The sequence below is a fragment of the Hemitrygon akajei genome, chromosome 18 (genome assembly GCF_048418815.1).
Source record: "Hemitrygon akajei chromosome 18, sHemAka1.3, whole genome shotgun sequence".
Classification (NCBI taxonomy): domain Eukaryota; kingdom Metazoa; phylum Chordata; class Chondrichthyes; order Myliobatiformes; family Dasyatidae; genus Hemitrygon; species Hemitrygon akajei.
Genome location: NC_133141.1, coordinates 64,049,257 through 64,074,564, shown reverse-complemented (window position 1 = coordinate 64,074,564; position 25,308 = coordinate 64,049,257). Strand labels below are relative to the sequence as shown.

The 25,308-nt window shown below is 43.9% G+C and overlaps 1 protein-coding gene across 4 annotated transcripts in view; it reads right to left on the bottom strand.

Annotated features, from left to right (window-relative positions):
* LOC140741490 (plexin domain-containing protein 1-like) overlaps positions 1–25,308 on the bottom strand; it is an 810,319-nt gene that overhangs the window by 725,923 nt on the left and 59,088 nt on the right. For 2 of the 4 annotated variants that reach the window (XM_073071748.1, XM_073071749.1), the window contains one exon: positions 10,847–16,648. The exons of 1 other annotated variant lie outside the window; for it this stretch is intronic. In XM_073071748.1, the coding sequence (XP_072927849.1) occupies positions 12,778–14,130 (1,353 nt within the window). In that variant the 5' untranslated portion in view covers positions 14,131–16,648 and the 3' untranslated portion in view covers positions 10,847–12,777. Of the gene's footprint in view, positions 1–10,846; positions 16,649–25,308 lie in introns of those variants that run through there. One more of the 4 variants, XM_073071750.1, reaches the window with a different exon arrangement.

The following is a 25,308-nucleotide window of genomic DNA, read 5'->3' as shown; positions in this document are numbered from 1 at the left end:
ATATTTGCTTCCATCACCACCCCAGGTAGCGCATTCCAGTTACCTACCACACTTTGTAAAAAATTTGCCCCACATATTTCCTTTCACATAAATATATGCCCTTTGATATTAGATGTTCAATCCTGGGAAAACAATTCTAGCTGAATCCCACTGTTATCAGATTCACAAACAGACCTCTTGCATGATAAAATGGACTACTGACCTCACAATCTACAGTACCTCATTCTGATTGTGCACTTTATTGTTTACCTGCACTGCACTTTCTTTGTAGCTGTTGTTACACTATACTGACCAATATTGCTGTTTGACTTTATTCTACCTTAATTATCTATCAATTAATTATTCTATAATTCTATAACTATAATTAATTATTCTATCACTATCATTCAATGCACTGTGTAATGATTTGATCTTGATGAACAGTATAGAAGACAAGCTTTTCACTGTACATGTGACAATAATAAACCAATACCAATAGCTAAGAACTCCATCTACGCCTTTCATAATCTTATAAACCTCTATCAGATTGCAGGCTTCATAAGGCAATGATCAGATTGCACTTGGAGTATTGTGAGCTATTTTGACCCCTCATCTAAAAAAAGATGTGCTGGCATTGGACAAGTTCCAGAGGAGGTTCACAAGAATGATTCTGGGAACAAAAGGGTTAACATATGAGGTGCATTTGATGGCTTTGGGTTTGTACTCGCTGGAGTTTACAAGAATGATGGGGGAATATCATTGAAACCTATCACGATAGGTGTATAGGAGACATGATAAAGGTATACAAGATATTAAGAGGAACAGATAGAGTGGACAGCCAGTGCCTCTTCCCCAGGGCACCACTCCTCAGTACAAGAGGACATGGCTTTAAGGTAAGGGGAGGGAAGTTCAAGGGGGATATTAGAGGAAGGTTTTTTACTCAGAGAGTGGTTGGTGCGTGGAATGCACTGCCTGAGTCAGTGGTGGGGGCAGATACACTAGTGAAGTTTAAGAGACTACTAGACAGGTATATGGAGGAATTTAAGGTGGGGGGGTTATATGGAAGGCAGGGTTTGAGGGACGGCACAACATTATGGGCTGAAGGGCCTGTAATGTGCTGAACTATTCTATGTTCTATATGTTCTATGTTCTAGCGAATATTGAAGGGCCTAGAGTGGAAGTGGAAAAAATGATTCTTATCGCGAGCTAGTCTGGGACCGGAGGGCACAGTGTCAGAATAGAGGTATGTCCCTTAGAACAGAGATGAGGAGGAACTCCTTTAGCCAGGGGGTGGTGAATCTGGGGAATTCATTGCCACAGATAGCAGTGGAGGCCAAGTCATTAGGTATACTTAAAGTGGAGATTGATAGATTCATGATTAGTTAGGGCATTAAAGGTTACGGGAAGAAAGCAGGAGAATGGAGGTTGAGAGGGATAATAAATAAGCCATGATGGAATGGCAGAGCAGACTTGATGGGCTGAATTACTTAAATTTACTCCTATGTCTTATGGTCCAGACAAGGCAACCCGAGTTTGTCCAACCTCTCATTAATATGCCCTCTAAACCAGGCAGCATCTGAGTGAACCTCTTTTGCACCCTCTCCAAAGCCTCCATATCCTTCCTAGAATGGAACTGAATTGCAATACTCTGGATGTGGCCTACTTAGAGTTTTATAAAGCTGTGCGCTTTATCTTCCCAACTCTTGAATTCATTTCCTCAACTAATAAAATAAAGCACAGCATTTGCCTTCTTTTGTTACCACCCTTTAGAGAATATCTTCCACCTTTCTAGAAACTATGGCCCCTGTATGGACAAATTTATATTTAAGTCCCACCTAAACTCTATCACTTTCTCTGAAGTCTACGACCCTTAGTGAATGCTCCATTACTGGTTTCCGGAGTATCCCTCGCGGTCTCCATACCTTTCTGTGTTTCAGCCCTAAGCCCGAGCTCTCCTCGCTTCCTTCAAGATGTTCTTGAAAACCCAGCACTGTGACCAAGCGACTGCCAACTTCCTCACATCTCTTCCACTGGCTCAGTGTCCATCAGGGAAGAGGTAACGTAGCATCCACACCAGGGCCATCAGACTCAAAAACAGTTACTTTTCCCAAACAGTAAGGATCCACCCACTAACTCACCCCCCCCCCCACACCCCCAACCACCACTACTTTATCATTTCCTGTCAGTCACCTTATATATAGACACTCCTGTGTCTAGCGTCACTTTATGGACATACGATCGATCTATATATATATGCTATTTTCTATATTTATATTTATTATGTTTTTTTATTATTGTTTTTTTTGTGCTGCATCAGATCCAAAGTAACAATTATTTTGTTCTCCTTTCCATTTGTGTACTGGAAACGACATTAAACAATTTAAAATTGTTTATAGGCTCAAGGGACAATGTGACCTACTGCATTTTTCTTGTGTTTTTACACATAAACCTGTTAGAATTCTATTAAAAACTTGAGTCCAAATAACGTAAGCCACCTTGTTCCATTTTGACTGCTTTTTAGGCTATGCCATAAAATTTAAAGTTATCAACCTAAAATGTTAAGTATATTATTAAATATTAAATAAAATATATTGCATATGAAACCCTGTTGGTTTCCTTGGCGGCCGAAGTCGAGGGAAGACACACACCGGTCCTGCCAAACCCGAGAGATTGAGACGACTCTCCCACCCCAGACCCCAGTTTGTGTGGATGCTGTCTTAAGTTGCTCCCGTTACAAATCAGTGCCAAGAAATAACAGACAGCACACTACATACGATTAAAGGAATTATAATTATGAATCTTAAATAAAGGGTTAGTAAAGAAAACAAAGAAAAAAGAGAAAGGGCCCATTATAATTAAACAGTCAAGTGTGCACCAGTTGGAGCTCAATTCACAATCCTCAGTCGATCTCAGCGCCCAACTCCATTGAATCACGATGTCCCCACCGGATTGTATCCTACGACCGGTTCTCTCTAGCATCTTCTCTCTCCATCTCAAGCCGAACAAAAGACCCAGCTCACATTCCAAAGCACCTCTTATCTCTAATCATAACCAAACACTGCTTCTACAGAATGACCATTACGTTAGCAGTGAAACATTTCCCAGGGTGTTACACATAAATAGAACATGAAAAGTACAGCCCAGGAACAGGCCATTTGGCCCACAATGCTGTGCTGAACTAGTTAAAAGCAAATCAAATACACACTAACACCAATCCCTCCTACCTACAGTACATAATGTTCATATCCCTCCATCTTCTTTATATCCATGTGCCTATCTAAAAGCCTCTAATATTTCCACCTCTACCACATATCAGTCAGCGCATTCCAGGCATCTGGAATTTATGAACCAACCCATCTATATTTTCATCCAGGTATTTATATACATCATGAACAGCAGAGTTTCCAGTGCAGATCCTTGCGGAACACCACTAATTACAAACCTTCAGCGCAAATATGTCCCTTCAACCACTACCCTCTGTCTTTTACGCACAAGCCAGTTCTGAATCCAAACAACCAATTCGAAGCAGATCCCACGCATCTTAATCTTCTGCATTAGCCTTCCATGAGGGACTTTGTCAAACTCCGTACTAAAATCCGTGTAGACAACATCCACTGCCCTACCCTTGTCAAACTCTCCTGTCACCTTGTCAAAAAACTCAATCAAGTTGGTAAGGCATGACCTGCCATGCACAAAGCCATGTTGGCTCTTCCTAATTAGACCATGGGTTTCGAAATGCTTGTATATCCTATCCCTAAGAATTTTCTCCAGCAATTTCCCTACAAATAGCATGAGACTCACTGGTCTACAGTTCCCAAGATACTCCTTTGTTCCCTTCTTAAATAGAGGTACAATATTAGCCACTCGCCAGTCTTCCGGGACCTTGCCTGTGGCTGGAGAAGAGACAAAAGATATTGGTCAAGGACCCAGAAATCTTGTCTCTTGCCTCCTTTAATAACCTGTGGTAAATCCCATCAGGCCCTGGGGATTTATCCACCTTAATACTCATTTGGAGGTCCAACACTTCCTCCTCCTTGACCTCTAGATGCTCAAACATATTTATACACTTAGCACTGATCTCCTGGTCCTCCATATCCTTTTTCTTGGTAAATACTGTAGCAAAGTACTCACTGAGTACCTCACTCACATTCTCTGCATCCAAGTAAATGTTCCCCGTTTTATCCTTGAGTGGTCCCACCCTCCCCCTAGTTATCCTCTTGCTCTTGATGTATGTATAGAATGCACCTTAATTCTACTTGCCAAGGACTTCATGGTCCCTCCTGGCTTTCCTGATTCCCTTCTTTATTTCTATTTCAGCCTCACGTGTTTTGTTTGATCCTGACTTCCGAAGCTTTATGTACTTTTCATTTTTTTTCTTGACTAAATTCATCACCTCTCTGGACATCCAAGGTTCTCTTATCTTTCCATCCCTGTCCTTCCTGCTAACAGGAACATACCTTTCCTGTACTCTGTGAAATTGATCTTTAAACACCCTCCACATGTCTGACGTGGACTTGCCAGAGAAAAGGTGTTCCCAATTAATGCTTCTTGGTTCCTGCCTAATGCCCTCATAATTTGCCCTACTCCAATTTAAAACTCCTCCGCAAGGACCATACCTCTCCTTATCTATAGCTATCCTGAAAGTTAAGGAGTTGTGGTGACTGTTCCCTAACTGCTCACCCGGTCAACTGACCAGGCTCATTACCCAACACCAGATCCAGTACGGCCCTTCCTCCTGTTGGACCATCCACATATTGATTTAAGAAACCTTCCTGTACACACGTAACAAATTCTGCCCCATCTAAACTCCTTGCACTAAGAAGGTCCCAGTTTACATTAGGGAAGTTGAAATCCCCCATGACAATAACCGTATTATTTTTACACATTTCCTTAATCTGATACATATCTGTTTTTCAATTTCCCAGTGGCAACTAGGAGGTCTGTAGTACAATCCCATATTGTCTTTCATTGTGATGTTGCTGTCCCTCCACATTGTCTTGAGTTTGGATAGTGCAATCATTGTCTGTGCGGTCATTTATTGCATTATCCAAACTCAAGACAATATGGAGGGACAGCAACATCACAATGAAGTACAAGATCAGACTCCTGCGTACATTGGTATTCTCCATCTACCTGTACGCATGCGAGACATGGGCCCTCACAGCAGAGCTACAGAGGAAGATACAGGCATTGGAAATGAGGTGCTATCGCAACATCTTGGGCATCTCATACTTGGACCCCATCACAAACGAGCAGGTCTGCAAGACCATCCAGCACCACATTGGCCCCCATGAAGACCTTCTCACAACGGTGAAGAAAAGAAAGCTGAGATGGTATGGTCACGTAACAAGATCCAGAGGCCTTGCAAAGACCGTTCTACAAAGGACTGTGGAGGGGAAAAGAAGGAGAGGCAGCCAGAGGAAAAGATGGACGGACAACATTAAAGAATGGACAGGGAAAACATTCGCGGTGACCCAGGCTCTGGCACACAACCGCGACAGTTGGAACAGACTGGTGCAAAGTTTGTCATGACGGTGCCCCAACGACTCCACCAGGAGTTAAGGGAGGAGGAGGAAGAGGAAGAAGAATCCCATCAGTGTAATTGCATCCTTCCTATTCCTGAGTTCCACTCAAATGGACTCAGTGTCTGACCTCTGTATTATGTCTCCCCTGACTGCAGCTGTTATATTGTCCCTGATTAGTCATGCAACTACTTCACCACACCCCAACCCCCTGCTTTTACCTCCTCCTCTATCTTTTCTAAAATTTCGAAAACCTGGTACGTTAATCACCCATTCCTACTCCTCTCTCAACCAAGTTTCAGTAGTGGCTACAACATTATAGTTCCATATACTGATCCATGCTCTAAGTTCATCACCCTTACCCGTAATACTCCTAGCATTAACATATATGCACCTCAAACTGTTCAACCCATCATACCTGTTATTTCAATTTTGTCTTTCAATACTTTTCCTGACATCTACCTTCTGGTCCAATCCTTCCCTTACTGACCTGAGGCTCTGGTTCCCAGCCCCCTGTAAAACTAGCTTAAACTCTCCCGAGTAGAATCAGCAAACCTCACGGCCAGGATGCTGGTTCCCCTCCAGTTCAGGTGCAACCCATCCCTTTTATACACCCCTTCCCCAGAAAAGGTTCCAATGATCTTGGAGCGACAGAGGATGAGAGGTGACCTGATAGAGGTGTATAAGGTGATGAGAGGCATTGATCATGTGGATAGTCAGAGGCTTTTTCTCAGGGCTGAAATGGTTGCCACAAGAGGACACAGGTTTAAGGTGCTGGGGAATAGGTACAGAGGAGATGTCAGGGGTAATATTTTTTTTTACACAGAGAGTGGTGAGTACGTGGAATGGGGTGCCAGCAACAGTAGTGGAGGCAGATATGAAAGGGTCTTTTAAGTGTTACGTACCCCGTAACTGGGTCACTTACCAGCAAAGATAGAGAGGTCCGTTGAAGTCTGATGGTACTATTTTTAACAGTATTTATTGATAAAATACACAAAAATAATATCAATGCAAACATACAGATAATATACGTCGTCAATACTAAATCTAAAAGCGCGGGTATAATAATAATCAATAAGAAATAGCTCTATCGTTGTCTGGGGATAATGTATTGTCCGATGGAAATATAAAAGTCACTCAAGTTCATTCAAGCTGCAGCTTTTGGTTGGAGAGAGAGAGAGACGAGGTTTTTAGAACTTGCCTGGTTTTCCGTTTTATGATGTCGATCCTTCGAAATGGCGTCGGTGGTGATCTCTTCCTTAGCTAAGCCGCCTTCTGTGGTAGGGCCTCAATCCCGGGGCAACGGGAAAGGACACACGTGGACCCTCCACTGGCTATTGCTATTAAACGCTGTCACGGAACTCCTAGCGTTTCTCCTGTGCGTGTGAGGGGCTGTTCCCACAGACCCTCTTTTATCCTGACTTACAGGGTCTCAGATGTCAATCAGGGTGGAATGATGCCAGCCCTCCACCAACCCACCTCGGTTCATTGCCTGGGGGCTTCGATGAATCGTACAGTACTCAATACACAATTCCGTCTCCAAGTGATAATGGCCGTTATCCGTGGCTTTGTCTCTCGGAGGCCCAGGACACATTCCAAATATTGAGGAATCTGCTTGTCTCTCTCTCATTTCCTGGGTCTCCTGACCTGAATTAATAGCGATCTTGCGATTCTCAAAAAGGAGGGGGCTACAGGCGTAACACCTTTCTTCAACGCGTTTTTTACCATCGGAAAAAAACGAAGTAATACAGAGTCTTACAGGATTTTAGAATCTAACACAATACAAAAGTTTTTTTTTCACTACAGAGTAATACAGTTATACATTCAATTCAGCATCTAGTTACCGATTACATTGTCACTTCCTTTAATATCTTAACATCTTGTACCTTACTAAAGTCTTGTAGCATCAGACTCCAATTTAATAACCACCTATATTTTAGTTCTTATTTTTCTTTAGCAAACAGAACTAAAGAGTTGTGATCTTAGCTTACGTGTATACTACAAAAGTTCATGCAAATACTAATCTTTATGTTACTTTCAAACTTAACAGGCAGGCTTCCATGGGGGTTGTCTTTTATTATTCACATGCTTTGTCGAAATCCCTTAAAACCGGTTTCTGCTATTTAAAAATGGCGTCCCCATTAACCCTCGCCTCTTTTCCGGTTAATTCCCACGTGGGGAGCTTGTGCCCCCTGACGAAATAGGCTGTCGTCCGCTCCTTCCATAGGAGTTATTTTATCAACAATGTGTCCCAAACTTAGACCATCTTCTGAATTTCCACCCAATTCTTTAATTTTACTCAAGTTGCTAGTTTTCTCTTCAGGACCCTTCAGGCTATTAGTTTTCAGTATAAACTCTTTGTTCAAACAGCATTTCAAATTCTGCCTTTTTACACCACACTCTGGAATAACAATGGCGTGTGGGGCCCCGTTACCTTCCAACTCAACCTGTAATTGATTCACAGGCTTTGTGGTACCACGCCATTGTCTCTGTAGCCTGGTGGCTGCCTTTGATATCAGTCCAGCCTTTAAATTTTCTTCATTCAATTTGGGAACTACATATTTCCCTTTTCCTTCAATAATAATATTCATCTCCCCACTAACTTTTAACACACCTTCGAGCACAAACACCTGGGAACTCTCACTTCCCACTATTACCAAGGTTAACCCTTTTTTCACTGAACCAAGTATATCTGACCTACAAGGACTGCATTCCTTTTTAACTGAATCAAATACCTCAGACTTTTTCTGAGCTCCATTACTAGGTTCAGTACCACGTGCATCCACATCTTGGACACACTCAAACGGGACATTTGCCTCTTCCAGGCTTTCAATACCCGTACCCGGTCCAAATTCTAAATTCCCCTGATTCTCCCAGCTACTCTCTGGGCAACTCCCTTCCGGAGTAAACTCAACCCCGTGGGCTGAAACAACCTCATCTGCCAACCCAGCAGACTTCTTCAAGGTAATGGCATCCTTTTCATCTAGAACTGCCCTCATTTCATTATCGGGAACACCTTTAGAATTTTCAACTTCTTCAAACAGTTCTGCCAAACCAGACAGATCATCCATGTCCAACTCTGGACCTTTTAACAACTCTATCTGTTTCTCATCTTTATTTCGTGCCTCTAGAACTTTTCTCCTCGCTAAGGGAAGGTCTACCCCCTCTCCCTTACTCTCTTTCACTTTCCTATTCTCCGTTTTCCCACCCTCCTGGTACAGGGTCAGTAAAAACGTCTCGGCCAAATCGATACTGGCCTGATTTAAACTGCTCTCTGTCTTAGCTGCCTTTCTCGACAGGCTGCGAGTGATCGCGCATGCAGGATAGATCTTTGGATTTAGGGGCGGAGCCTCAACACTCACAGGCTGTCTTGTCAGCGTCATTGCTACCCAAACCTTACCACTGGCTAAATCATTACCCAGAAGGACGTCCGCGTCAGTTCTCGGGAATTCTGATCACACCCCCATTTCAACTGGTCCAGAGACTAGCTCACAATTCATAATGATCTTATGCAAGGGCACCATTTCCGTCCCTTTTCCTATTCCTTTCACAGCTACCATTCCCGTCTTGCGACCAAAATCTAGTACCTTACTGCTGTTCAATGATAGATCAGCCCCCGTGTCTCTCCAGATCCGTACTGGAACTGGTGTGTCTCCCTCCCTCACAGACACGGTTCCATTTGACATACAAGTCTCAGACCCTTCTCGTACTCTGTCTACCCGGGGCTCTCTTGTCGATTTACTGATTACCATGGCACATCCGATAGGGACTGCTGCTTTCCATTTTCCTGTCTCCTTCCTTGGAGCAAAGCACCTAGATGCAATATGTCCCCCCTTTCCACAATTAAAACAGGTCAAGCCCGGAAATCTCTGGCCGTCTTGCCTTTTCCCCTCAATCTTACCACTAGCACCCGGCGGGACCTCTGCCTCAGCCGGCAGACTTTCTCTATCGTTCCCATGGTCTCTCTGGTAACTTTTATTCGAGGAAAACTTTGTCTTGTGGGTTAGGGCATATTCATCTGCGAACCTAGCAAATTCTGAGGTGGACTTATTCGGCTTCTCATTCAAATACATCTGGATATCCTCCGAAACACAACCTTTAAATTCCTCAATCAGAATTAACTCCGAGACGCCAAAAATCCTCTTCCACTATCTCTGCTGTGCACCAGCGATCCAAGAGCACACCCTTCTCATAGGCAAACTCGGTATACGTCTGATTCCACCCTTTCTTTAAATTTCTGAACTTTTGTCTATACGCTTCAGGTACCAATTCATAACTCTGGAGAATGGCCGCTTTTACTTGTCATAACTCTCCGCCTCTTCCTCCTCCATGGACAACGCCGTATATGCTCGTTGTGCCTTCCCTTTTAACACACTTTGTAACAACGCCACCCACTGCTCTTTGGGCCACTTCTGATTCACTGCCACCTTTTCAAAAAGCAAGAAATAACTATCAACATCCATCTCCTCAAATGGAGGTACTAACCTCAACTCCCGACTAACATTAAACCGCTCCTCTTGGTCTGACCCTTGATCTCTTCGCTCTTGCCTTAACTTCTCCATCTCCAAGTCATGTTTCCTCTGTTTCTCTGCCTCCCTCTCCTTCTCGGCTCTCTCTCTCTCTCTCTCTCTCTCTCCTTTTCAGCTGCTTCCAGCTGTTTTAACTGAATTTCATGCTCCCTTTGTTTCTCAGCCCTGTCCTGCTCCCTTTTCACCTCTAACGTCTTTAGCTGGAGCGCATGCTCCCTTTGTTTGTCGGCTCTTTCTTTCTCTTTCTCGGCTGTTTCTTTCTCTTTCTCAGCAGCTTCCAGCTGCTTTAACTTAATTGCATGTTCCAACCTTAATTTCTCCAACTCTAACTGAGCCGTCCCACTAGCTGGTACCTTTTCAGGGATATTTTCCAATACCTCAGCTGCAAACACATTCTTCCCAATATAATACTGAGTTATTGCCCTTCGCACCTCCCGCTTTTTCATGGACAACCTCACCTCTGCGAGGTTTAACCCTTTCGCCATATTTATCAAGTCTGATTTGGTGGCTGCCTCTAGCGCCTCTAGAGTCGGGTTTTCTATAAATTCATCCACGTCCATCTTTGCTGGTTTCCCGTCTGTCTACCCGCGTAACCAGATCCAAGTTTGGACTTACAAGCCCGATTCACTGGCCTCCCAATTTGGTGTCAAATCCCGAGATGAGAACCCCAACTGTTACGTACCCTGTAACTGGGTCACTTACCAGCAAAGATAGAGAGGTCCGTTGAAGTCTGATGGTACTATTTTTAACAGTATTTATTGATAAAATACACAAAAATAATATCAATGCAAACATACAGATAATATACGTCGTCAATACTAAATCTAAAAGCGCGGGTATAATAATAATCAATAAGAAATAGCTCTATCGTTGTCTGGGGATAATGTATTGTCTGATGGAAATATAAAAATCACTCAAGTTCATTCAAGCTGCAGCTTTTGGTTGGAGAGAGAGAGACGAGGTTTTTAGAACTTGCCCGGTTTTCCGTTTTATGATGTCGATCCTTCGAAATGGCGTCGGTGGTGATCTCTTCTTTAGCTAAGCCACCTTCCGTGGTAGGGCCTCAATCCCGGGGCAACGGGAAAGGACACATGTGGGCCCTCCACCGGCTATTGCTATTAAACGCTGTCACGGAACTCCTAGCGTTTCTCCTGTGCGTGTGAGAGGCTGTTCCCACAGACCCTCTTTTATCCTGACTCACAGGGTCTCAGATGTCAATCAGGGTGGAATGATGCCAGCCCTCCACCAACCCCCCTCGGTTCATTGCCTGGGGGCTTCGATGAATCGTACAGTACTCAATACACAATTCCGTCTCCAAGAGATAATGGCCGTTATCCGTGGCTTTGTCTCTCGGAGGCCCAGGACACATTCCAAATATTGAGGAATCAGCTTGTCTCTCTCTCATTTCCTGGGTCTCCTGACCTGAATTAATAGCGATCTTGCGATTCTCAAAAAGGAGGGGGCTACAGGCGTAACATAAGAGACTCCTGGATAGATACATGGAGTTTAAGAAAAATAGAGGGCTATGGGAACCTTAGATAATTTCTTAGTAAGTACATGTTCAGCACAGCATTGTGGCCAAAGGGCCTGTATTGTGCTGTAGGTTTTCTACATTTCTATTGTTATGAACCCCATAACTGGGTCACTTACCAGCAAAGATAGAGAGGTCCGCTGAAGTCTGATGGTACCATTTTTAAACGTTTTTATTTATAAAGGGGCACAAAAGTAAGGTTAATACAAACATTCAGATAATATACGTCGTCAATACTCAATCTAAAGCACGGGTATAGTAATGATCAACAATTCGAAGTAGCTCTATCGTTTGTCTAGGGGTAAAACTATTGTCCGATGGAAATATAAAAAGTCTCGCCAGTTCATGAAGGCTTTTAGCCGTTTGAGGGACCGCTGGGTGTTCACGGGTTGGAGAGAGAAAATAAACTTGCCAGCCTGTTGGACTCAAATAGTGGAATCGGGAACGTGAGTTCCCCGTTGTCAGTTCGGAATCCTTTTCGGGGTTATCAGCCACTCAATTCCCTAGCTAGGGGAACCAAATCACACGTGGCTCCCGAACAGCTTCCCATCCTTACGGGAGCGATGAGCGATGGTGTCTCCGTCTGGTGCGTCGCTGGAGTACCGCCTCCTGCAGTCTCCTTTTTATCATGGCTGGCAGATTTGTAAATGTCAATCAAGGTAGGGTGATACAATCCCCACCCCACATTGCCCGAGGGTGTCCATGTCCCTGATAGCTGGCACGTACTATAGAGTTGCAATTCACACAGATGCCTCTAAGAACAATGGTCAAATCCGTTGCATTGTCTCTCATTTCCTGGGTCCAAGACCCGAATTAATAGCGATCTTGCGATTCTCCGGAAGGAGGGGGCTGGTCCCGCACCCTTCGGCCCCTCAGAGCTGTGGTACATTCATAACACCCCCTTTCTTCAAAGCGTTTTCACCAGCGGTGAAACGAAGTAGTACAGAGTCTTACAGGATTTTAGAATCTAACACAATACACAAGCTTTCCGTTTCACTACAGAGCTATACAGTTATACATTTAATTCAGCATCTAAACAGGTAACGAGTACAGTGGCACTTCCTTTAATATTTTTTTGTTTCTCTTGTACCTGACTAAAGGCTGGTAGCATCAGATTTCAACTTAACAGGCAGGTTCCAAGGGGGTTGTCTTTGTTATTCACATGCTTTGTCAAAATCCCGTACAGCCAGTTTTCCTATTTAAAATGGCGCCCCCATTAACCATCACCTTTTTTTTGGTGAGTTTCTACGGGAGGAACTCGAGTAGTTTGGCAGGGTAAACTCCCGTCCACCTTATTCATAGGAGTTCTCGTATCAACACCGAATCCCAGACCTAATTCATTCCTACCCAATTCTTTAGTTTTAAGCAAGTTGCTATTTTTCTCTTCAGGACCCGTCATGCTATTCGTTTCCAATTTAAGATCTACAAGCGATCCCGCTTTTTCCAGACAGCCTGTCAAGTGCTGCCTGTTCACTCCACATCCTTGAATAACAATAGCGTGTGGGGCCCCGGCAGCTCTCGACTTACTCTGTAAGCGAGCTGCCGGGTTTAAAATTTTTTCATTCGATTTGGGAACTACAAACTTTCCGTTCCCTTCAATAATAATGTTTATCCCCCCATGGTCGAGTTCCACTTTAAGGTTCACCACTCCTTCGTGTACAAACACCTGGGAACCCTCCCTTCCCCCAATTACCAGGGTTAACCCTGTCTTCACTGAACCCAGTCCATCTGACCCACAGGGACTGCATTCCTTTTCAACTGAATCAAATACCTCAGACTTTTTCTGAGCTCCATTACTAGGTTCAGTACCACGTGCATCCACATCTTGGACACACTCAAACGGGACATCTGCCTCTTCCAGGCTTTCAATACCCGTACCCTTTTCAAATTCTAAATTCCCCTGATCGTCCCAGTTCCTCTCTGGGCAACTCCCTTCCGGAGTAAACTCAACCCCGCGGGCTGAAACAGCCTTATCTGCCAACCCAGCAGACCTCTCCAAGGTAGTGACATCCTTTCCATCTAGGACTGCCTTCATCTCATTATCAGGAACACCTTGATAACTCTCAACTTCTTCAAACAGGGCTGCCACCCCCGACAGATCATCCATGTCCAACTCTGGACCTTTTAACAGCTTTTTCCGTTTCTCATCTTTATTTCCTACCTCTAGGACCTTTCTCTTCGCTAAGGGCAGATCTATCTCCTCTCCCTTACCCCCTTTTATGTTACTATTCCTCGTTTTACCACCCTCTAAACCCTCGTGGCACAGGGTCGGTAAAGACGTCGCGGCCAAATCAAAACTGGCCAATTTTAAACTGCTCTCGGGCTCAGCTGCCTCTCTCGACAGGCTGCGAGTGACCGCGCATGCGGTATAGCTCGGGGACGCTATGGGCGGGGCCTCAACACGCACCGGTCGGCGGGTCATAGTCATGGTTGACCAAATCCTACCCCCGGCTAAATCGTTCCCAAGGAGGACGTCCACGTCAGTTCTCCGGAATTCTGATGGCACCCCCATTTCAATTGATCCATACACCAGCTCACAATCCAAAATGATCCTATATAAGGACACCATTTCTGTCCATTTTCCTATTCCTCTCAGGGCTACCTCGCCCGTCTGAGGTCCGAATTGTAATACGTTACGGCTAATTAATGATAGCTCCGCCCCCCGTGTCTCTCCAAATCCGTACGGGAATTGGTGGGTCCCCCTCCCTCACAGACACGGTTCCATGTGACAGATAAATCTCAGACCCCTCGCGCTCTCTGCTTACCCGGGACCCTCTTGCCGATTTTCTGATTACCACTGCACACCCGATAGGGACCGCTGCTTTCCCTTTTTCTGGCTCTTTTCTCGGAGTAAAGCACCTAGATGCAATATGTCCTCCCTTCCCACAATTAAAACAGGTCAAGCCCGGAAATCTTGGGCCGCCTGGCCTTTCCCCCTCAACCTTACCACTAGCTCCCGGCGGGACCTCTGCCTCAGCCGGCGGACTTCCTCAGTCGTTCCCACGGTCTCTCAGGGTACTTTTATTCGAGGGAAACTTTGTCTTGTGGGTTAGGGCATATTCATCTGCGAACCTAGCAATTTCCGAGATGGACTTATTCGGCTTCTCATTCAAATACATCCGGATATCATCTGAAACACAACCTTTAAATTCCTCAATCAAAAATAACTCCCTGATACTCCCATAATCCCCGTCCACCTGTTCCGCGGTGCACCAACAGTCCAAGAGCACACCCTTCTCATGGGCTAGCTCGGTATACGTTTGATTCCACCCTTTCCGTAAATTTCTGAACCTTTGTCTATAAGCTTCAGGTACTAGCTCGTAACTCCGGAGAATGGCCTCCTTTACTTTGGCATAATTCTCCGCTTCCCCCTCCTCGACAGCCAATGCCGTATATGCTCGTTGTGCCTTCCCTTTTAACACACTTTGTAACAACGCCACCCACTGCTCTTTGGGCCACTTCTGATTTACTGCCACCTTTTCAAAAGGCAAGAAATAACTATCAACATCCGACTCTTTGAATGGAGGTACTACCCTTAACTCCCGACTAACATTAAACCTCTCCTCTCGGTCTAACCCTTGATCTCTTCGCTCTTTCTTTAACTTCTCCATCTCCAAGTCATGTTTCCTCTGTTTTTCTGCCTCCCTCTCCTTCTCAGCTCTTTCCTTCTCCCTCTCAGCTCTTTCTTTCTCCTTCTCAGCTGCTTCCAGCTCCTTTAGCTGGAGCTCATGAACCCGTTTCCCCTCTAATTCCTTTAGTTGGAACGCCTGCTCCCTTTCTCTCTCAGCCCTTTCCTTCTCCTTCTCAGCTGCTTTACTTTAAATTCATGTTCCAACCTTAATTTCTCCAACTCTAACTGATCCGTCCCACTCGCTAGTACCTTTTCAGGGATATTTTCCAAATCCTCAGCTGCAAACACCTTCTTCCCAATGTAATACTGAGTTATGACCCTTCGCACTTCCCGCTTTTTCATTGATGACCTCACCTCTGTGAGGCTTAACCCCTTCGCCAGATTTACCAAGCCTAATTTTGTAGCCGCCTCTAGCGCCCCCAGAGTCGGGTCTTTCATAAATTCATCCACGTCCATCTTTGCTGGTTTCCCGTCTGGCTACCCGCGTACCAGATCCAAATTTTTTGACTTACAAACCCAATTCACTGACCTCCCAATTTGGCATCAAATCTCGAGACGAGGCCCCACGTTGTTATGAACCCCATAACTGGGTCACTTACCAGCAAAGATAGAGAGGTCCGCTGAAGTCTGATGGTACCATTTTTAAACGTTTTTATTTATAAAGGGGCACAAAAGTAAGGTTAATACAAACATTCAGATAATATACGTCATCAATACTCAATCTAAAGCACGGGTATAGTAATGATCAACAATTCGAAGTAGCTCTATCGTTTGTCTAGGGGTAAAACTATTGTCCGACGGAAATATAAAAAGTCTCGCCAGTTCATGAAGGCTTTTAGCCGTTTGAGGGACCGCTGGGTGTTCACGGGTTGGAGAGAGAAAATAAACTTGCCAGTCTGTTGGACTCAAATCGTTGAATCGGGAACGTGAGTTCCCCGTTGTCAGTTCGGAATCCTTTTCGGGGTTATCAGCCACTCGATTCCCTAGCTAGGGGAACCAAATCACACGTGGCTCCCGAACAGCTTCCCGTCCTTACGGGAGCGATGAGTGATGGTGTCTCCGTCTGGTGCGTCGCTGGAGTACCACCTCCTGCAGTCTCCTTTTTATCATGGCTGGCAGATTTGTAAATGTCAATCAAGGTAGGGTGATACAATCCCCACCCCACATTGCCCGAGGGGGTCCATGTCCCTGATAGCTGGCACGTACTATAGAGTTGCAATTCACACAGGTGCCTCTAAGAACAATGGTCAAATCCGTTGCATTGTCTCTCATTTCCTGGGTCCAAGACCCGAATTAATAGCGATCTTGCGATTCTCCGGAAGGAGGGGGCTGGTCCCGCACCCTTCGGCCCCTCAGAGCTGTGGTACATTCATAACACTATGATCCAAGAACTTGAAATCCCATCTCCTGCACCATTCAGTCATCTGTGTTACCACACTATTCCTACCTGTATTAGCTTGTGGTACAGGGAGTAATTCAGAGGTTACAACGTTGGAGGTCCTTCTCTTCAGCCTCCTTCCTAACTCTATGTACTCACTGCATCAGACCTCTTCCGCTTTTCTGACAAAATGCACCACAACCTCTGGCTGTTCCCCACCACCACCCCCCCCCCCCCCGAGAATATTCTGCATACATCCTGTGAAGCAACACACTGTCTTAGTGTCTCTTTTGTGGCCTCAGAATCTCCTTTCTATCTCCCTAACTATCGAGTCCCCTATCACCTCCATGCTGCCTAATACTGTCTGTGTTTACCCTTCCCTGTTGAGCCTCAGAGCCGGCCACAGTACTACTAGCCTGGCATCACCCCTCTCACCCATCGCAGGTATACTCGTTGCTGAGGGCAATGGCCACAGGGGAACCCTGCACCGACTTCTTAATCCCCTTACCTTTCCTGGTGGTCATCCATCTACTGACCGAAGCCTGTACTCTGGGTGTGACCACCTTTTCAAAAGACTCATCTATAATATCTTCAGTTTCCCAAATGATCCTGAGTCCATCCAACTCCAGCTCCAACTCCTTGACTCGGTCAGTCAGGTGCTGAAATGTGGTGTAGTCATCATGTCATGAATTCCCACATCTGACAGGAGGAGCATTCCATCCTGACTACTCTTATACCAAAAAAGAAAAACGCTTGCCTCTTCTTAACTGTGCCTTTTCCCGTTCACACCAAAGACGGTTAAGCCAAAGCCTTCATGCTCTGACAATAGCCTATCTGCTTGAGCCTACCTTTCCTTTTATTTGCAGCCGAGGTTAGGCCTCTGATGCGAAACTTTCCGTGTCAGCACCGTCCAGAAAGACCGGCCCGAATCTGTTCCCTATATTCTCTCTCCCAACTTCCGTAGGGCTCTGACCCGATATATTAATCCTCTCGCCTGAGCCAGCGAAAATGTATACAAATCAAATAATATTGTGGTACACAGTACATATTGTACTGTATTGTATTGTACTGTGTACAATACACAGTACAGTAGTAGTTAGGGTAACTTTATTACAGTGCCATCAACCCAGGTTCAATTCCCAATGCTGTCTAAGGAGTTTCTACGCTCTCCTTGTGACTGTGTGGGTTTCCTCTGGGTGCTCCAGTTTCCTCAAACATTCTAAAGATGTATCTGTTAGTAGGCTAATTGGTCACAGGGGTGTAATAGGGCAGCACGGGCTCATTGGTCTGGAAAGGCCTATTACCATTCTGTACCTCTAAATAAATAATCTCTCTCTCCCCACACTGCCTGACCTACTGAGCATTTCCAGTCAGAAATTTTATGATGCTCCAAAGAAAAGGCTTTGTTCAAAAAACTATTATAGTTTCATTAACACAGTACAGTAAAATGATCCAAAAGACTTCACAGAAGAGATAATCATGTTAATCAATGCTGAGATACAGAAAGATATTAGGACATATGAGTTCAAGGACATAGATTTTAAAGAAGGCTCAAGAGACTACAGATTCCTGGAACTGGGGCAACAAGCAATATGCTGGAGGAAGTCAGTGGGTTGAACAGCATCTGTTGGAGTGATCCACAGGTATTGCTCGACTTCCTGAGTTTCTCCAGAAGATTGTAGGTTTTAAGGAAGTAACATAAAGAATGATAGAGGAGTACAAAGGCTTACACAGGAAATTCCAGTGTTTAGAACCCAGATATCTGAAGGCACAGTTGCCAATAGGAGAAGGATGAAGAGTAGGGTTCACGAGAAGCTGACTTGTGGGAATAGCACCATAAGAAAAAGGAGCAATTTAGCCCATCGAGTCTGCTCTAGCATTTCACCATGGCTGATCCAATCTTCCTCTCAGCCCCAATCTTCTGCCTTCTCCTCATATCCCTTCATGACCTGGCCAATCAAGAATCTATCAACCTCTACCTTAAATATACCCAATGATTTGGCCTCCACTGCCACCTGTGGCAACAAATCTCACAGATTCACCACTCTCCTCAACTCTGTTCTAAAAGGTCGCTCCTCTATTCTGAGGCTGTGTCCTCTGGTCTCAGACTCTGCCATCATAGGAAACATCCTTTCTATATCCACTCTATCAAGGCCTTTCACCATTCGATAGGTTTCAATGAGTTGTAGTCATCAGGGACATTGGAGGTCTCCCTGCCTTCCCACATCCAGTAAGAGGAGCATTCAACTATCCTGCCTGTCATCCCTACTGTCCCAGCTGAGCAGATATAACTGAAGCCCCTCTTCATGGAAGCCTTGAAGCACTAAAGCCTCAGATCACTACTCTGACTATGTCCACTCAGATAATGGCCACTGTGCTTGCCCCCACCATCCTTTAATTTGCTCTGCTGTTGCCTTTTATCCACAGGGAATGGAATTGATTGAAGTCCCCTCCTCTCAAAACTTCCAATCTCCAGACTGGCCACTGATCAAAGCTCTTTTTTGTATGTAGTGATCACAGAGGATTATGAGAGTGGAAGAAATTAAGGAGAAATGTGGCATCAGTTCCAGATTTGAATACAAGATGGAAATAAAAGGGTAAATAAAAGGATTGGAAATAAAAGAGTTAACACATGAGGAGCGTTTGATGGCCCTGGACCTGTACTCATTGGAGTTTAAAAAACTGAGGGGGCGTGATCTCATTGAAAGCTATCAAATTTTGAAAGGTCCATATAGAGTGGACATGGAAAGGATGTTTCCTATAGTGGAGGAGCTTAGGACCAGAGGGCACAGCGTCAGAATAGAAGGACGTCGCCTTGAAATAGAGGAGGAACCTTAGCCAGAGGTTGGTGAATCTGTGGAATTCATTGCCACAAACGGCTGTGGAGGCCATATCATTGGGTATATTTAAGGCGGCGATTGATAGATTCTTGATGAGGAAGGGTGTCAAAGGTTACAGGAAGAAAACCAGAGCATGGAGTTGAGAGGGATAATAAATCAGCTTCTCTATTCCATCATGGCTGATTTACTTTCTCTCTCAAACCAATTTTGCCTTCTCCTCATAACCTTTGACATCCTTACTACTTAAGAACCTATCAACCTCCACTTTAAATAGGCTCAATGTCTTGTGCTCCACAGCTGACTGTGACAAAGAATTGCACAGATTCACCACCCTTTAGCTAAAGAAATTCTTCCTCATCTCTGTTCTAAGGGGTCATCCTTGTATTTTGGGGCTGTGTTGTCTGGTCCTAGATTCTCCCACTGGTGATATGGTCTTACTGACTTGCTCTTTTTTTTAAAGAAAATGCCACATGCATAGTTCTGAATTTGTTTAAAACCAAGTGATGTCTCAGCCCAAAACACTGACTCTTATTCTTCTCCATAGATGCTGTCTGACCTGCTGAGTTTGTACTGCATTTTCTGTGGGTTACTCCAGATTTCCATTATCTGCAGAATCTCTTGCATTTGCAATAAATAGTTATTGAGCGTGGGGGAAAGCAAAAGCAATCATGAGAAAGTACAAGGTGGAATAATGAAGGAAGAAACAGCTGGTGGCAAAAGAGTATTATGATACCTGCCACTTGAATAGAGGCAATGAACAGGCTTTGCATGATCCAACACAATACTTTCAGGGATCATTTAACACAACATTATCTGTTTTTCGTCTCTCTTTCCTCCCCAAAACCTTATTTCTAAGCAACACAATGTTAAATGAGAGGAAATGTTGATTATCTGCATTACTATTTATCGTTTTTAGAACTGCAAGAGCTGTGGGATTTCAAAAGTGGTCTGGTTTAATTCCTCAACTGTCCAGAGTAATTTATCATTTGTGAAGCCATTTTAAATAAACAGTTCTGAAAGAGCAATTGCTTTTTCTGTGGGCTTGGGATTGTGGAATCATTCAACATGTACCTGAACTGGTTTAGTGGAAGAGCTATGCATTAGATAAATACAAAGTAAATTTATTATCAAAGTATGCATATTTCAGTGTAGTGGAATGGAAATGAGATGCATCTCTATTGAAAGAAGTGTACGGTGCTCCTACTCTCCCCTAGCCAGCAGGTCATCCTTGGGCAATGTGTAGCACCTGATTAGCCACCCATGGTCACTTGAAACCATGGGAGCAGGTGGTGGACAGTCGTATGAGCAGCTGGTGCATATCACAAGTCCTGGTTATACGACCACTGATGCCAGGTAGACAATCTCTGAAGGGTAGTAATAATGGCGGGGTTCACCTGTCTTGTAAAGACACTGCCCAGAAAAAGGCAATGGCAAACCACTTCTGTAGAAAAATTTGCCAAGAACAATCATAGTCATGAGACCATGATCACCCATGTCATATGACCCGCCACATAATGATGATGATGATGATGATGATGGTAATGATGTATGTGTCACCATATACTAACCTGTGATTCATTTTCATGCGGCATTCATAGTAGAACGAAGATATAGAATAGAGTCAGTGAAAAACTATACACAAAGACTGATAAATCAATGCAAAAGACTATCTGTACAAATACAAAATAAACTAATAATAAATAAATACTGAGAACATGAGTCCTTGAAAGTGAGTCCACTGATTGTGGAATCAGTTCAGTGTTGAGGTGAGTGAAGTTATCCACGCTGGTTTCACAGTCGTCCAGGAGATTCATTCTCATGGATTTTTCCCGTGGCCTCTACAGTCAATTGCCATATAGTGGGCTGCCCTCAAGTTTTTAAATCACAAAGGCTGTGGGTTCAAGTCTCAACCCAAATGAGCACAGAAGTCTGAATAGATATTCTGTGCACTTTGAGGAAGTCCTGCAGTAAGATCCCATCTTATAGCTGAGGTGGACTTAAAGATCACAAAACACAAAACAATGGAACACAGGAACAGGCTATTTGACCTATGGGATCCAGGGCAATTTTTTGAGGAACAATGTGTAATTGTTCTCATTTTATCTGCAAGACCTCATGTCTTGGTTATTGTTTACTTTTCATTTAACACTCTAAGTCAGATCAATGAGTTATCTGTTTGCAGATACTTGCTGTGCATAGATTGGCTGCTGTACTTCCCACAATGGAATGGCGACCACAGTTCAGAGAGTAATTGTCCGGGTAAGTGGTTTGGGGTACTCTGAGCCTGTGAATGTTGCTTCAGAAAGAAAAGTCATCCTTTCTTTTGCACTTTTTCAAGTATACATCAAGTTGCCTTTTGAAAGTTGTAGTTTTAAAAAGATTAATGCTGAACTTTATTTGTCGCATGTACATTGAAACATACAGTGAAGTACTTTTTATTGTGTCAACGACCAACAACAGTCCACAAGCCAGCAGAGCATTTCCCACAACTTACCAACCCTAACCCTTAAGTGTTTGGGAGTGGTTAAGAAGGCGTATGGTGTATTGGCCTTCATCAATCATGGAATTGAATTTAGGAGCCAAGAGGTAATGTTGCAGCTATATAGGATCCTGGTCAGACCCCACTTGGAATACTGTGCTCAGTTCTGGTCGTCTCACTACAGGAAGGATGTGGAAGCCATTGAAAGGGTGCTGAGGAGATTTACAAGGACGTTGCCTGGATTGGGGAGCATGCCTTATGAGAATAGGTTGAGTGAACTCTACCTTTTCTCCTTGGAACGATGGAGGATGAGAGGTGACCTGATAGAGGTGTATAAGAAGATGAGAGGCATTGATCATGTGGATAGTCAGAGGCTTTTTCCCAGGGCTGAAATGGTTGCCACAAGAGGACACAGGTTTAAGGTGCTGGGGAGTAGGTACAGAGGAGATGTCAGGGGTAAGTTCTTTTACGCAGAGAGTGGTGAGTGCGTGGAATGAGCTGCCGGCAACAGTAGTTGAGGCGGATACGATAGGGTCTTTTAAGAGACTTTTGGATAAGTACATGGAGCTCAGAAAAATAGAGGTCTACAGGTAAGCCTAGTAATTTCTAAGGTAGGGACATGTTCGGCACAACTTTGTGGGCCCAAGGGCCTGTATTGTGCTGTAGGCTTTCTATGTTTCTAAGTCACTTAGATCACATTTCTTCTCCATTCTGATGTTTGGTCTGAACAACAATTGAACCTCTTAACCATGTCAAACAACACACACAAAATGCTGGTGGAACACAGCAGGCCAGGCAGCATTTTGTGTATGTTGTTTGAATTTCCAGAATCCGCAGATTTCCTTGTGTTTGCTCTTAACCATGTCTGCATGTTTTAATACATTGAGTTGCTGCCACATAATTGGCTGATTAGATATTTGCATTAATGAGCAAGCGTACAGATGTACCTAATAAAGTAACTGAGTGTAACGATAGATGTCAATTATTTATTTATTTAGAAATACAGTGTGGAACAGGCCATTCCATCCAACTCAGCCACACTGCGCTGCCCAGTAACCCACCTGTTTAACTCTGGCCTAATTACAGGACAATTTACAATGATTAATTAACCTACTAATCAGTATGTCTTTAGAACGCAAGAGGAAACCAGAGCATCCAGAGGAAACCCACTCACACACAAGAAGAACGTACAAACTTTCTTACAGACTATGCTGAAATTGAACTCAGAACTCCAATGCCGCAAGCTGTGATAGCGTTACACTAACCACCATGCTATTGTGGCGCACCATCCACATGATAGGGATACATTCAATGACAGAACATGGCAGCACAGTACTGTAGCAGTTAGCATAGCACCATTAAGTATCAGCAACCTGGGTTTACTTCCGCCACTGTTGTTAAGGAGTTTTGCATTCTCCCCATGTCCATGCAGAGGACAGCTAATAGTCACCTTTCTCACAATTAGAATTGAAGTCTCAATCTTCTTTAAAATGTTTGCACTTCCTTGTCAAGAGAGAGATAGGCAAACTTCAGAACATTTAAAATTGGCTCCTTAAACGATTTTCTGTCATCTGTTCCACAACCACTGATACAAACACTCTGATGTTGATGCAATTATGTATATCTTTCTTGGGATAAACCTGACACATCACAAAGGAACAGCAAAAATTTCCTCAGACTAATAGCTCCGTAAAATTGGCAGCAAAACCGGACACAGAGAAATGGTGGGGCAGGTGGAGCTCCAGATGAAAGCCAATTTATCTTGAGGAATGGGAGTCATACCTCAGTCACATCACCAAGACAACCATTCAAACAGGTCATTGAAAAATCTGTCTGCATTGTAAGTCATTGCCTGCATATGTTTGTCAATGTCTTGTACATGAGAGAAATATGAGGGTTGCAGAGCTGAAAATCTAGGAGGGACATATCTGCAGTAGCAAGACCAGACCATCTAAATATGTCTCCTGAGAATTGCTAACGGTCAGATTCTTGAGGTCACCCTCACTTGCTCTAAATCCACTAACTGATATAAGAATATAAGAACATAAGAACGTGAGAAGTAGGGATAGAAACAAGCCATAGAGTCTTTCGAATCTGCTCCATCATTCAGGAAGATCATAAATGATTTGATACTTTTTGTCTCAACTTCACATTACTGCCTTGAAAAGCACACAAACCAGAAAATGCAGGGAACACTCATCAAGCCAAGCAGCATCTACAGAAACAGAGTTACTGCTTCAGCTTGATGGCCTATTGTCAGAACTGACAGAATTTAGAAAACTGGCAATTGAGGGATGACAGAAAGAGGTTGAACAGGTTGAGACTTCATTCATGGGAGTGTAGGGGAATGAGAGGAGATCTTATAGAGTGTATAAAATCATGAGGGGCATAGATATGGTGAGTGCACACAGTCTTTTTCCAAGGGTTGGGTAATCAAGACCTAGAGGGCAGAGTTTTTATGTATAAAGGGAAAATTTTAGTAGTAACCTCAGGTGCAACCTTTTCATCCAGAAAGTGATCAATGTACGGAGTGAGCTACCAGAGGAAGCTGTTGATGTTCATTATCAAGTCCCTCTGAACACCAGCCTTTTCTGATTCCCTACCATTTCAACAATATTCTGCCTTTCTATTTTTTCTAAGTGAATGACTTCAAGGTCTTCCACATTACGTATATGGTGAGGAAGATAATATCTATACCCCACCTGAAGCCCTCTACAACCTTACAACTTACAGTACCATCCAGTTTTGATGAATTGTTAGCAATTTGGATACCATGTACGTGAACTAACCCCTGCCTTTTGCAAAAACTTACTCACACAGACTGTGAACATCCAGGCCCTAACATTAATCACTGTGATATCCCATTCATACCATGCCAACCTGAAAATCACTCTTTATTCCTATTTGTTCCTCTCTGTTAATCAATCCTTAGAACACATTAGTGTCTCATTCTCAATCCCATATGCTCAATGATGTTCTATACCTTGGTGAAAATCCAAAAACATTATATCCATGGCTTCATCCTTATCCGGTCTGGTACTGTGACTCAAATATGTCGGAATGCAAGGACATAGAACATTACAGCACAATACAGGCCCTTCGGCCCATGGTGTTGTGTCAAGCTTTTGGCTTACTCTAGGATCAATCTCTCCCATGTAGCCCTCCATTTTTCTATCATCCATGTGCTTATCTAAGGGTCTGTTAAATGTCCCTAAAGTATCTGCCACTATAACCACCCCTGGCAGTGTTCCATGCATCTATCATTCGCTGTAAAAATCCTATCTATGACACCCCCCTTATACTTTCCTCCAGTCTCTTCAAAATGATGTTCCCTCTTATTTTCCATTTCCACACTGGGAAAAAGCCTCTGGCTGTCTATTCGATGTATGCCTCTTACCAGCTTGTACATCTCTATCAAA